Source organism: Hemitrygon akajei, chromosome 19 (assembly GCF_048418815.1).
Source record: "Hemitrygon akajei chromosome 19, sHemAka1.3, whole genome shotgun sequence".
NCBI lineage: Eukaryota > Metazoa > Chordata > Chondrichthyes > Myliobatiformes > Dasyatidae > Hemitrygon > Hemitrygon akajei.
In genome coordinates this window covers 61302258-61315063 of record NC_133142.1, presented here as the reverse complement: position 1 = coordinate 61315063, position 12806 = coordinate 61302258, and the positions used below count along the sequence as shown (strand labels likewise).

General features: G+C 45.0%; 1 protein-coding gene across 1 annotated transcript in view; it reads left to right on the top strand.

The window, feature by feature from the left end:
* Positions 1 to 12806, top strand: part of plxnd1 (plexin D1) — a 162427-nt gene that overhangs the window by 138459 nt on the left and 11162 nt on the right. Inside the window, exons 29-31 of the mRNA XM_073072614.1 lie at positions 473 to 536; positions 894 to 928; positions 12142 to 12246. Coding sequence (XP_072928715.1) covers positions 473 to 536; positions 894 to 928; positions 12142 to 12246 — 204 coding nt within the window. The remainder of the gene's footprint in view (positions 1 to 472; positions 537 to 893; positions 929 to 12141; positions 12247 to 12806) is intronic.

Here is a 12806-nt window from a genome sequence, read left to right as displayed (position 1 = left end):
GTGACCACAACCACTGGCCATCATTCCCCTCACAAGTCCTTGTCCAGCACCAAGACTCCCACCCATGGAGAGCAGAGTGACCTAGCATTGTCCCACTTACTCCTCCACTGACCACCCATCCCCAACTCTTCCTTCTGACCCTCCCGGTAATCCACTCTCACAGACCCTTCCCTTCTATCCCAGAAACCACATGGATCCCTCTCACCCATCCTCATTCTCAGATTTCTACTTCTGTTACCCCCTCCAATTCCAGATGTATCTATGCCTGGCTGTGCTTTCAGTTCCCTCCTGACACCTCTCAGTCTCTCCATCTCTCCTTGCATAAAGTGCTGCTGTGTTTTATTATATTTCCTTAAATGAAAGGGAAGGTGCAAGGCATTCACACAAATTTGAAGTCAAGTGTAACATGTGCTGCCAGAGGCTGACCACAATGGTTCACATAACGTTGACTTGTGATTGTACAACTGTGCAGGTCCCTGATGCAGCCTCATTGGCAATGAGCTTGAAGGATCAGCGGGACAGCACTCTGGGACGAGGTAGGTCTTATCAAACAGACAGGGCTATATAAAATCACAAAATGTGAGATGGAGTTAATGTTGTGAGCAACTTTAAGCTGTGAATGCTGGACCAACAGTTCACTGACTAAATAAGGGTCTTTGGACAACACTTAGATTTAAACCACAGTTGCAAATGTGTGTACGCAAATTTGAAAATCCACATTGAGGTATCCCGTAAATGTGTGACAGCTGATGTATCTCCTAGTCACGGTATGTGGCCATTGCACGATTGGGAGCTTTCTTCTCTTCTTGCCCAGAAACTGCTCTCTGTACTGATCTGTGTCAATGAACTGATATGTGAGTGGGCCTTATTCAAAGTGTTCAATTGTTTTACAGTGAAAGACCTGGACACTGAAAAATACTTCCACTTGGTGAGTACTACTTCCCCACCTCCCTGTACAACTGTGCACTGTAAATGTTTACAGTCCAATGTAGCTCAATTTTTCTGTGGCAGGGCCAGGCTGGGATTCAGTGCACTGTGACCCATTCTTGGATAAGACTAACAAAGCAGATGTCTCTGCCTGGATTGTGACCTTTCTCTGTGCTGCTGGTGGAGTCTGGGGTAAAGGGAACTGTCACAGTACCTGGTGTGTCTGGTGCTGATAGAAGCTCAGGGCTGGAACTGGGCCTACATCACGGGTCCTTCAACCCAACCACTTAACTCCACAGAAGTCACCTACTAAGTTCCTTCATCCAAATTTTTTATAATCATCTTCTAATCCCTTCCATACTATTTATTACAAATTTCTATAATTTGCACATTACACATTCAGATAAAGATGTAACGTAAAGATTTTTACTCATGTATGTGAAGGATGTAAGAAATAAAGTCAATTCAATTCAATTCCCTTGTGTGTTTATCCAGCTTTCTCTTAAAACTTCCTTGTTCCTGGTTTCAGATTCACCCTGTTGTTCTGAGTTCCATATTCTCTGCAGACTGCCACAGGATTTTTCTGAATACCCCTTTAAATATAGTAAAGTTTTGGTAATCTGCTGTCCCATTGTTTTAGAGAGAGTTGAGAGAAACTAGAACTAGAGGTCATAGGTTTGGAGTGAAAGGTGAAATAGTTCATAGCCAGTACATGCTTCATACCCCTGGAATTCCCTTTATTCAGATTCAGAACCCAAGACTGATTCTGCAACTTCCCTCTTCATCATAGCTTTTCCCTCGTGGACAAGATGATTCATGGTTCCTTTCACATTACAGTCATGAGTCAAGAATGACGTGTTCTCTGGTCAGTTTCTCAATATATTGGTTGAAGAAATACCAACTCACATACACTTTAGGATTTCCCCTCCACAGTGTTGTTGTTAATTTAGTGTAAACAATATGTGAAATAAAATCACCTGTGACTCTCCTGTTTAATTCAATCTCCTACCTCACCGCAGCTGTTTGGGGGCCTGAAGACAATTCTTACCAATGGTTTCTGCCTGTTGCTATTTCTCAGCTACATTCATAGATTCCACACCACAATTTTCCAAACCATTCACCCACTCCCCCCCCCCCGCCCCACCCATCATGCTCTGTGACCACCCCCATGTTACGCTTCATGATCTGGTCTCTCCCTGTGTTCTCCAACCCTCTCCCTCCATGTCTTCCCCACGTCTCACGCTGTGATGCCCCCTACTTCCCAACTCCCACTGTCTATGTCAGAATTCTTCAGTACTTTTGTCCACATACCTTTCCCATGTTCCACTCCTGGGTGCCTAGAATTGAATTTTCTCCAATTATTATTGTGTTTACCTTGGAATATGTTATGTGAGCTTTAATTTATTTCACTTTCTTTGTAGATGTAGATATTCAACATTAATGTGGATGTCCCTCAGGTTTGATGGGATATCCCCCTTGTTATTGAGAGAGCCGAGAGATGGGATTGCGTGGTCTTGACCAAGATCTTAATGTCCTTTGTAACAACAGGCAAAGTCCTAGAGGACTGGCGACTGGTTGAGCATAGAACACTACAGCAATTACAGGCTCTTTGGCCCTCGATGTTGTGCTGACCTTTTAACCTACTCTAAGATCAATCTATCCCTTTCCTTGTACATAGCCCTTCATTTTTCTATCATCCATGTGCCTAAGAATTTCTTAAATGTTTAGAAACACAGAAAATCTACAGCACAATACAAGCCCTTCGGCCCACAATGCTGTGCTGAACATGTACTTACTTTAGAAATTACTTAGGGTTACTCTTAAGTCCTCTATTTTTCTAAGCTCCATATACCTATCCAGGAGTCTCTTAAAAGACCCCATTGTATCTGCCTCCGCCAGCAGCCCCTTCCACGTTTCTTGTGTATCTGCCTCTTCCACCTCCCCTGGCAGGGCATTCCACACACTCTTCACTCACTGTGTAAAACAAAAATAATCTATCTCTGGCATCCCCTCTATACTTTCCTCCAATCACCTCAAAATTATGCCCCCTTAGTGATTTCCACCTGAAAATGTTGTTCCATTTTTCAAGAAGGGAAGTACGGATGATCCTAGAAACTTCAGAATCGTGAATTTCACCGGTGAGCTTGCTGTGTCAGAGGTAGGGAAGTTACTGGAGAAGATGTAGATGCAGGATAGCATTTATGAGCACTTGGAAACCCATGGCATAATTAGGGGCAGTCAGCATGGCTTTGTGTTGCACAGATCATGTCTTACTAACTTGATTGAGTTTCTTGTTGAGGTGACGAAGGTGATTGATGAAGCTAGAGCAGTGGAAGATGTTTAGTGCATTTTAACAAGGTGTTTGGCAAGGTCCCTCATGGGAGGCTCATCTAGGTGATTAAGATGCATTCAATCTATGGTTAATTGACTTACAGATAGAACATAGAATAGTACAGTACAGTACAAGCCCTTCGACCCACAATGTTGTGCCGACCCTTAAACCCTGCCTCCCGTTTAACCCCCCACATTAAATTCCTCCATATACCTGTCTAGTAGTCTCTTAAATTTCACCAGTGTATCTGCCTCCACCACTGACTCAGACAGTGCATTCCACACACCAACCACTCTCTGAGTAAAAAACCTTCCTCTAATATCCCTCTTGAACTTCCCACCCTTTACCTTAAAGCCATGTCCTCTTGTATTGAGCAGTGGTACCCTGGGGAAGAGGTGCTGGCTGTCCACTCTTTCTATTCCTCTTAGTATCTTGTATACCTCTATCATGTCTCCTCTCATCCTCCTTCTCTCCAAAGAGTAAAGCCCCAGCTCCCTTAATCTCTGATCATAATCCATACTCTCTAAACCAGGCAGCATCCTAGTAAATCTCCTCTGTACCCTTTCCAATGCTTCCACATTCTTCCTATAGTGAAGCGACCAGAAATGGACACAGTACTCCAAGTGTGGCCTAACTAGAGTTTTATAGAGCTGCATCATTACATTGCGTCTCTTAAACTCTATCCCTCGACTTATGAAAGCTAACACTCCATAAGCGTTCTTAACTACCCTATCTACCTGTGAGGCAACTTTCAGTGATCTGTGGACATGATCCCAGATCCCTCTGCTCCTCCACACTACCAAGTATCAAGCCGTTTAGTTTGTACTCTGCCTTCGAGTTTGTCCTTCCAAAGTGTACCACCTCACACTTCTCCAGGTTGAACTCCATCTGCCACTTCTCAGCCCACTTCTGCATCCTATCAATATCTCTCTGCAATCTTCGACAATCCTCTACACTATCCACAACACCACCAACCTTTGTGTCGTCTGCAAACTTGCCAACCCACCCTTCTAGCCCCACATCCACGTTGTTAATAAAAATCATGAAAATTAGAGGTCCCAGAACCGATCCTTGTGGGCACCACTAGTCACAACCCTCCAACCCGAATGTACTCCTTCTGCCACGACCCTCTGCTTTCTGCAGGCAAGCCAATTCTGAATCCACCTGGCCAAACTTCCCTGGATCCCATGGCTTCGGACTTTCTGAATAAGCCTACCATGTGGAACCTTATCAAATGCCTTACTAAATTCCATGTAGATCACATCCACTGCACTACCCTCATCTATATGCCTGATCACCTCTTCAAAAGAGCTCTATCAGGCTTGTTAGACACGATCTGCCCTTCACAAAGCTATGCTGACTGTCCCTGATCAGACCATGATTCTCTAAATGCCCATAGATCCTATCTCTAAGAATCTTTTCCAACGGCTTTCCCACCACAGACAAAAGGCTCACTGGTCTATAATTACCCGGACTATCCCTACTACCTTTTTTGAACAAGGGGACAACATTCGCCTCTCTCCAATCCTCTGGTACCATTCCCCTGGACAATGAGGATATAAAGATCCTAGCCAGAGCTCAGCAATCTGTTCCCTTGCCTTGTGGAACAGCCTGGGGAATATTCCATCAGGCCCCAGGGACTTATCCATCCTACTGTATTTTAACAACTCCAACACCTCCTCTCCCTTAATATCAACATGCTCCAGAACATCAACCTCACTGATATTGTCCTCATCGTCGTCAAGTTCCCTCTCATTGGTAAATACCAAAGAGAAGTATTCATTGAGGGCCTCGCTCACTTCCACAGCCTCCAGGCACATCTTCTCACCTTTATCTCTAATCAGTCCTACCTTCACTCCTGTCATCCTTTTGTTCTTCACATAATTGAAGAATGCCTTGGGGTTTTCCTTTACCCTACTTGCCAAGGCCTTCTCAGCCTCTCCTCAGCCCCTTCTTAAGCTCCTTTCTTGCTACCCTATATTTCTCAATAGATCCATCTGATCCTTGCTTCCTAAACCTCGTGTATGCTGCCTTCTTCCACCTGACTAGATTTTCCACTTCACTTTTCACCCATGGTTCCTTCACCCTACTATTCTTTATCTTCCTCACTGGGACAAACTTATCCCTAACATCCTGCAAGAGATCCCTAAACATCGACCACATGTCCATAGTACATTTCCCTGCAAAAACATCACCCAATTCACATCTGCAAGTTCTAGCCTTATAGTCTCATAATTTGCCCTTCCCCAATTAAAAATTTTCCTGTTGTCTCTGATTCTATCCTTTTCCATGATAATGCTAAAGGCCAGGGAGCGGTGGTCACTGTCCCCCAGATGCTCACCCACTGAGAGATTTGTGACCTGACCTGGTTCGTTACCTAATACTAGATCTAGTATGGCATTCCCCCTAGTCGGCCTGTCAACATACTGTGACAGGAATCCGTCCTGGACACACACTGCCCCGTCTAAACCATTGGAACTAATCAGGTGTCAATCAATATTAGGGAAGTTAAAGTCACCCATGATGACAACCCTGTTATTTTTGCACCTTTCCAAAATTTGCCTCCCAGTCTGATCCTCGGTATCTCTGCTGCTACTGGGGGCCTATAGAATACTCCCAATAGAGTAACTGCTCCCTTCCTGTTCCTGACTTCCACCCATACTGACTCAAAAGAGGATCCTACTACATTACCCACCCTTTCTGTAGCTGTAATAGTATCCCCAGCCAGGATTGCTACCCCTCTTCCCCTTTTTCCCCCTTCTCTATCCCTTTTAAAGCACTGAAATCCAGGAATATTGAGAATCCATTCCTGCCCTGGTGCCAGCCAAGTCTCTGTAATGGCCACTACATCATAGAAACATAGACCCATAAAGTCGTGCCGAACACCTCCCTACCTTAGAAATTGCTAGGCTTACCTATAGCCCTCTATATTACTAAGCTCCTTGGACCTATCTAAAAGCCTCTTAAAAGACCCTGTCCTATCTGTCGCCACCACCGTTGCCGGCAGCATATTCCACGCACTCACCACTCTCTGAGTAAAAAATGTACCCCTAACATCTTCTCTTTATCTAATCCCCAACACCTTAAACCTGTATCCGCTTGTGGCAATCATTTCAGCCCTGGGGAAAAGCCTCTGACTATCCACACGATCAATGCCTCTCATCATCTTACACACCTCTATCAGGTCACCTCTCATGCTCCGTCGCTCCAAGGAGAAAAGGCTGAGTTCACTCAACCTTTTCTCATAAGGCATGCTCCCCAATCCAGGCAACATCCTTGTAAATCTCCTCTGCACCCTTTCTATGGCTTCCACATCCTTCCTGTAGTGAGGCAACCAGAACTGAGCACAGTACTCCAAGTGGGGTCTGACCAGTGTCCTATACAGCTGCAACATTACCTGTTGGCTCCTAAATTCAATTCCACGATTGATGAAGGCCAATACACCATACGCCTTCTTAACCACAGAGTCACCCTGCACAGCTGCTTTGAGTGTCCTATGGGCTCGGACCCCAAGATCCCTCTGATCCTCCACACTGCCAAGAGACTTACCGTTAATACTAAATTCTGCCATCATATTTGACCTACCAAAATGAACCACTTCACACTTATCTGGGTTGAACTCCATCTGCCACTTCTCAACCCAGTTTTGCATCCTATCAATGTCCCTCTGTAACCTCTGATAGCCCTCCACAGTATCCACAACACCTCAAACCTTTGTGTCATCAGCAAACTTACTAACCCATCCCACCACTTCCTCATGCAGGTCATTTTTAAAAATCACAAAGAGTAAGGGTGCCAGAACAGATCCCTGAGGCACACCACTGGTGACCGACCTCCATGCAGAATATGACCCGTCTACAACCACTCTTTGTCTTCTGTGGGCAAGCCAGTTCTGGATCCACAAAGCAATGTCCCCTTGGATCCCATGCCTCCTTACTTTCTCAATAAGTCTTGCATGGGACACCTTATCAAATGCAGTGCTGAAATCCATATGCAGTACATCTACTGCTCTTCCTTCATCAATGTGTTTAGTCACATCCTCAAAAAATTCAATCAGGCTCGTAAGGCATGTCCTGCCCTTGACAAAGCCATGCGGACTATTCCTAATCATATTATACCTCTCCAAATGTTCATAAATCCTGCCTCTCAGGATCTTCTCCATCAACTTACCAGCTACTGAAGTAAGACTCACTGGTCTATAATTTCCTGGGCTATCTCTACTCTCTTTCTTGATAAAGGAACAACATCTGCAGCCCTCCAATCCTCGGGATCCTCTCCCGTCCCCTTTGATGATGCAAAGATCATCGTTAGAGGCTCTGCAATCTCCTCCCTCGCCTCCCACAGTAGCCTGGGGTACATTTCGTCCAGTCCTGGCAACTTACCCAACTTGATGCTTTCCAAGAGCTCCAGCACATCCTCTTTCTTAATATCTACATTCTCAAGCTGCACAGTCTGCTGCAAGTCATCACTACAATCACTAAGGTCCTTTTCCATAGTGAATACTGAAGTAAAGTATTCATTAAGTACATCTGCTATTTCCTCCGGTTCCAAACACACTTTCCTACTATCACACTTGATGTCCTATTCTTTCACGTCTTATCCTCTTGCTCTTCACATATTTGTAGAATGCCTTTGGATTTTCCTTAATCTTGCCTGCCAAGGCCTTCACATGGCCCCTTCTGGCTCTCCTAATTTCCTTCTTAAGCTCCTTCCTAGTAGCCTTATAATCTTCCAGATCTCTAACATTACCTAGCTCTCTGAACCTTTTGTAAGCTTTTCTTTTCTCCTTGACTAGACATTACAGCCTTTGTAACCACGGTTCCTGTACCCTACCATAACTTCCCTATCTCATTGGAACGTACCTATACAGAGCTCTACACAAGTATCCCCTGAATATTTGCCACATTTCTTCCATACTTTTCCCTGAGAACATCTGTTTCCAATTTAAGCCTCCAATTTTCTGCCTGATAGCCTCATAATTCCCCTTACTCCAATTAAACACTTTTCTAACTTGTCTGTTCCTATCTCTCTCCAATGCTATTGTAAAGGAGATAGAATTATGATCACTATCTCCAAAATGCTCTCCCACTGAGACATCTGACACTTGACCAGGTTCATTTCCCAGTACCAAATCCAGTACAGCCTCTCCTCTTGTAGGCGTATCTACATATTGTGTCTTGAAACCTTCCTGAACACACCTAATAAATTCCACCCCATCTAAACCCCTCGCTTGAGGGAGATGCCAATCTATATTTGGGAAATTAAAATCTCCCATCACGACAACTCTGTAATTATTACACCTTTCCAGGATCTGTTTCCCTATCTGCTCCTCAAAATCCCTGTTACTATTAGGTGACCTATAAAAAACACCCAGTAAAGTTATTGACCCCTTCCTGTTCCTAACCTCCACCCACGCAGACTCCGTAGACAATCTCTCCATGGCGTCCACCTTTTCAGTAGCCGTGACACTATCTCTGATCAACAGTGCCATGCCCCTACCTCTTTTGCCTCCCTCCCTGTCCTTTCTGAAACATTGAAAACCCGGCACTTGAAGTAACCAATCCTGTCCATGAACCATCCAAGTCTCTGTAATGGCCACCACATCATATCTCCAAGTACTGATCCACACTCTAAGTTCATCTGCTTTGTTCACAACACTCCTTGCATTAAAATAGACTCATTTCAAGCTTTGGTCTGAGTGCATCCCTTTTCTATCACCTGCCTATCCTCCCTCTCGCACTGTCTACAAGCTTTACCTATTTGTGAGCTAACCTCCTCTTCCCCAGTCTCTTCCATTCGGTTCCCACCCCCCAACAATTCTAGTTTAAACTCTCCACAGTAGCCTTAGCAAACCTCCCCGCCAGGATATTGGTCCTCCAGGGATTCGTGCAACCTGTTCTTTTAGTACAGGTCAAACTTGCCCCAAAAGAGGTCCCAATGATCCTGAAATCTGAATCCCTGCCCCCTGCTCCAATCCCACAGCCACGCATTTATCCTCCACCTCATTATTTTCCTATTCCCACTGTCGTGTGGCAGAGGCAGTAATCCTGAGATTACTACCTTTGTGGTCCTGTTTCTCAACTTCCTTCCTAACTCCCTGTAGTCTTTTTTCAAGACCTCTTCCCTTTTCCTACCTATGTCATTGGTACCAATATGTACCACAACCACTGGCTGTTCTCCCTCCCACCGCAGGATATCTTGGATGCGATCCGAAACATCCCGGACCTTGGCACCTGGGAAGCAAACTACCATCTGAATTTTTTTTCCTGCGTCCACAGAATCGCCTGTATAACCCCTTAACTATAGAGTCCCCTATTACTACTGCCGCCTTCTTCCTTTCCCTACCCTTCTGAGTCACAGGGCCAGACTCTGTGTCAGAGGGACGGCCATTGTCACTTCCCTGCAGGTAGGCTGTCCCACCCAACAGTACTCAAACAGGAGTACTTATTGTCAAGGAGTACAGCCACAGGGGTACTCTCTAGTACCTGACTCTTCCCCTTCCCTTTTTGACTGTTACCTATGTGTCTGTCTCCCATGGCCCCAGTGTGACCACCAGCCTGTAACTCCTCTCTATCACCTCCTCGCTCTCCCTGACTAGGTGAAGGTCATCGAGCTGCAGCTCCAGTTCCCTAACTCAGTCCCTCAGGAGCTGCAGCTCAACACACCTGGTGCAGATATGGCCGTCCAGGAGGCTGGGAGACTCCAGAACCTCCCACATATGACTCCGAGCACAGAAAACTGGCCTCACACACATACTTCCTACCTCGCCTCATCCTGTTATTGCCTAAGTCCATTGTGCCAAAGCCCTACCACTCTGCTGCCTCTCACTCCACTGCCTGCTGGATGTGGCTGCCTTTTTAAACCTTTCACGCTCTACTGCCTGCGCAGCCTCTCTTTAACCCGAGTAGTAAAAAAAACTCCCTTCTCTCCGAAAAAACAGCAGTTCACTCGCATAACTTCATGTATGTATCCAAACTCTCAGTTCATCAACACACACAAAATGCCGGTAGAACACAGCAGGCCAGGCAGCATCCACAGGCAGAAGCAACGTCGACGTCCCCGGCCGAGACCCCCCGCTTCTGCCTGTGGATGCTGCCTGGCCTGCTGTGTTCTACCGGCATTTTGTGTGTGTTGTTGTTTGAATTTCCAGCATCTGCAGATTTCCTCGTGTTTGCTCTCAGTTCATCACCTTTGTTCCTGATGCTTCTTGCATTGAAGTACACGCACTTTAGCCCTTCTATCTTACTACCTTTACACCCTTTATTTTGTTTCTCTTTCCTCAAAGCCTCTTTATATGTTAGATCTGGCGTTACTCCATGCACTATACTTGCAGTTCTCACATGACCTTTATCCTCCTCCACCTCACTATCTGCTCTAACACTCTGGTTCCCCTCCCCCTGCAAATCTAGTTTAAACCCCCCAGAGCAGCACTAGTAAACCTTCCTGCAAGGATGTTAGTCCCCCTCCAGTTCAGGTGCAACCCATCCTGTCGAAACAGGTCTCACCTTCCCTGGAACAAGGCCCAATTGTCCAGAAACATGAAGCCCTCCCTCTTGCACCAACTCCTTAGCCACATATTTAACTGCATTATCTTCCTATTTCTAGCCTCACTGGCACGTGGCACAGGTAGCAATCCTGAGGTTGCAACCCTGGAGGTCCTGTCCTTCAACTTTGTACCTAACTCCCTAAACTCTCTTGGCAGGACCTCCTCCTTCTTGCCCATTCATTACCTATTCTGGCAGGAGTTCTGTGATTAGTGGTCTTATGCAGGTTCTGCTGAGACCTTTGCTGCATGTGATATATAGAAATCTGTATGGAAATCCGGATTGACATATAATGTGGAACTTGCTGCTGGTGTGGATAGTGTAGAAGATTGCCAAAGGTTACAGTGGGATATAATTCAGTTGGGCAAATAACTGGTGAATAGAGCTTAACCCAACCAAATGTGAGCTGTTGCACTTTGGAAGGTATCAATATAAATATCTATATAAATATTTCAAAGGAAATGGCAGGGCAAAATTTTTTAAGAAAGGAATGGTGGGTCCCTGGAATGCACTAACATGAATGGTAGTGGAGGGAAATAAGATGGAGGCATTCAGGAGACTCTTAGACAGTCCCATAAATGTGCCAGAAATGGAGGAATATGGAGAAAAAGGGATTCATTTATTTAGGCATTTAGTTGTGGATAAAGGGCCTGTTCCAGTGCTTTTCTATGTTCTATGTAAATGGTTGGGCTCAGTTGTTCTCTGATCTTGGCAATCCATTTGCAAATGTTTTATCACCAAATGAGGAGACATCATCAGTGCGCTGTTAACCTGTGGTGTGTGCTCCAAATGCTTGACCTTTATCTACTTATCAATCAATTGATTGGTCATCATTATGGAAACTCGCATGTGATGTAGGGAGTGGTCTCATCGCAGATTGGTTGTATGGTGAACTCTGTGCATGTCTGGAATTTTGCCTGCATTGGCTTATAGATGGGATCGAGGTCTATATGTCTGTTTATAGAATTGTTTGCAGAAAACCACATTTCTAGGAACTCTTGCATCCTGTGTGTTCCATTTCGCTGATGCCCAGTCAAATTTGTGCCCCTCTTGATCTTCACAGGTAGAGACTAGGGAGAGTGGGTCATGCCATTGTACAGCCAATTGATGTTCATGCATTCTTGTGGATAGTTTTCTCCCAGTCTAGTATATGCTGCAGTCTCCACATTGGGTTTTGAACATTTATCTTGTTCTATGTAGATCCCACCCTCGGACTTGCTAGTTTAATGCCTTTTCCTTCCTGTTATCCATCCATTCATTCCAATAAGTCCATGTTAGTTCTATGGAGATCACTTTGTGAAGGAACAGGAACTAATCACATTGTTTTCTCCACACTAGGTGCTTCCAAATGATGAGCTGGTTGAACCCAGCCGCTCACACAAACACAAACAGTGGAAGAAAGTTTTGCCGGAGATCTACTTGACTCGACTTCTCTCCACCAAGGTGAGGCATTTATGTGGTGGAATACCCCATGGATGGTAGCTACAGCGGGCCCTAAGTCCCTCCTGGCACACCATGCGTGTGCCTTTGTTTGCACATGCTTATTCAGGAACTTCCTACAAGGCAACAGTGATATGTCTGCTTGTACAATGTATACATTGTTGTATCTCAAAGAGTGAGAGCCTACAACTAGCAATGCATCCCTACACTCTGTTGATGTCCACGAATACCTTCTGACACCTCTACCTCTGTCTTTATCGAGAGTTAATGGTGGTGCAGACTAAGTAAGTGCTCACAGTTCAGGACAACTCAATCTTTTTTAATGCTCAAAAGTATACAGGCATTCAACTGACCCATATAGCTCTCAATGATCTTGCATTTAACTCACTGCCTTAATTTGTTACTTGATTCATTAAAACATAAAATTCACAAGTTAAACTCATATACAACCTGTACAAGATGAACAGGCTAGACACACTTCAAATGGTCAAATTTTCCTCTGCGTTGTGAAATTAGGGTCCTTTATTTGACGTGGTTGTTCCCGGATTGCTGCTGCCAAGATA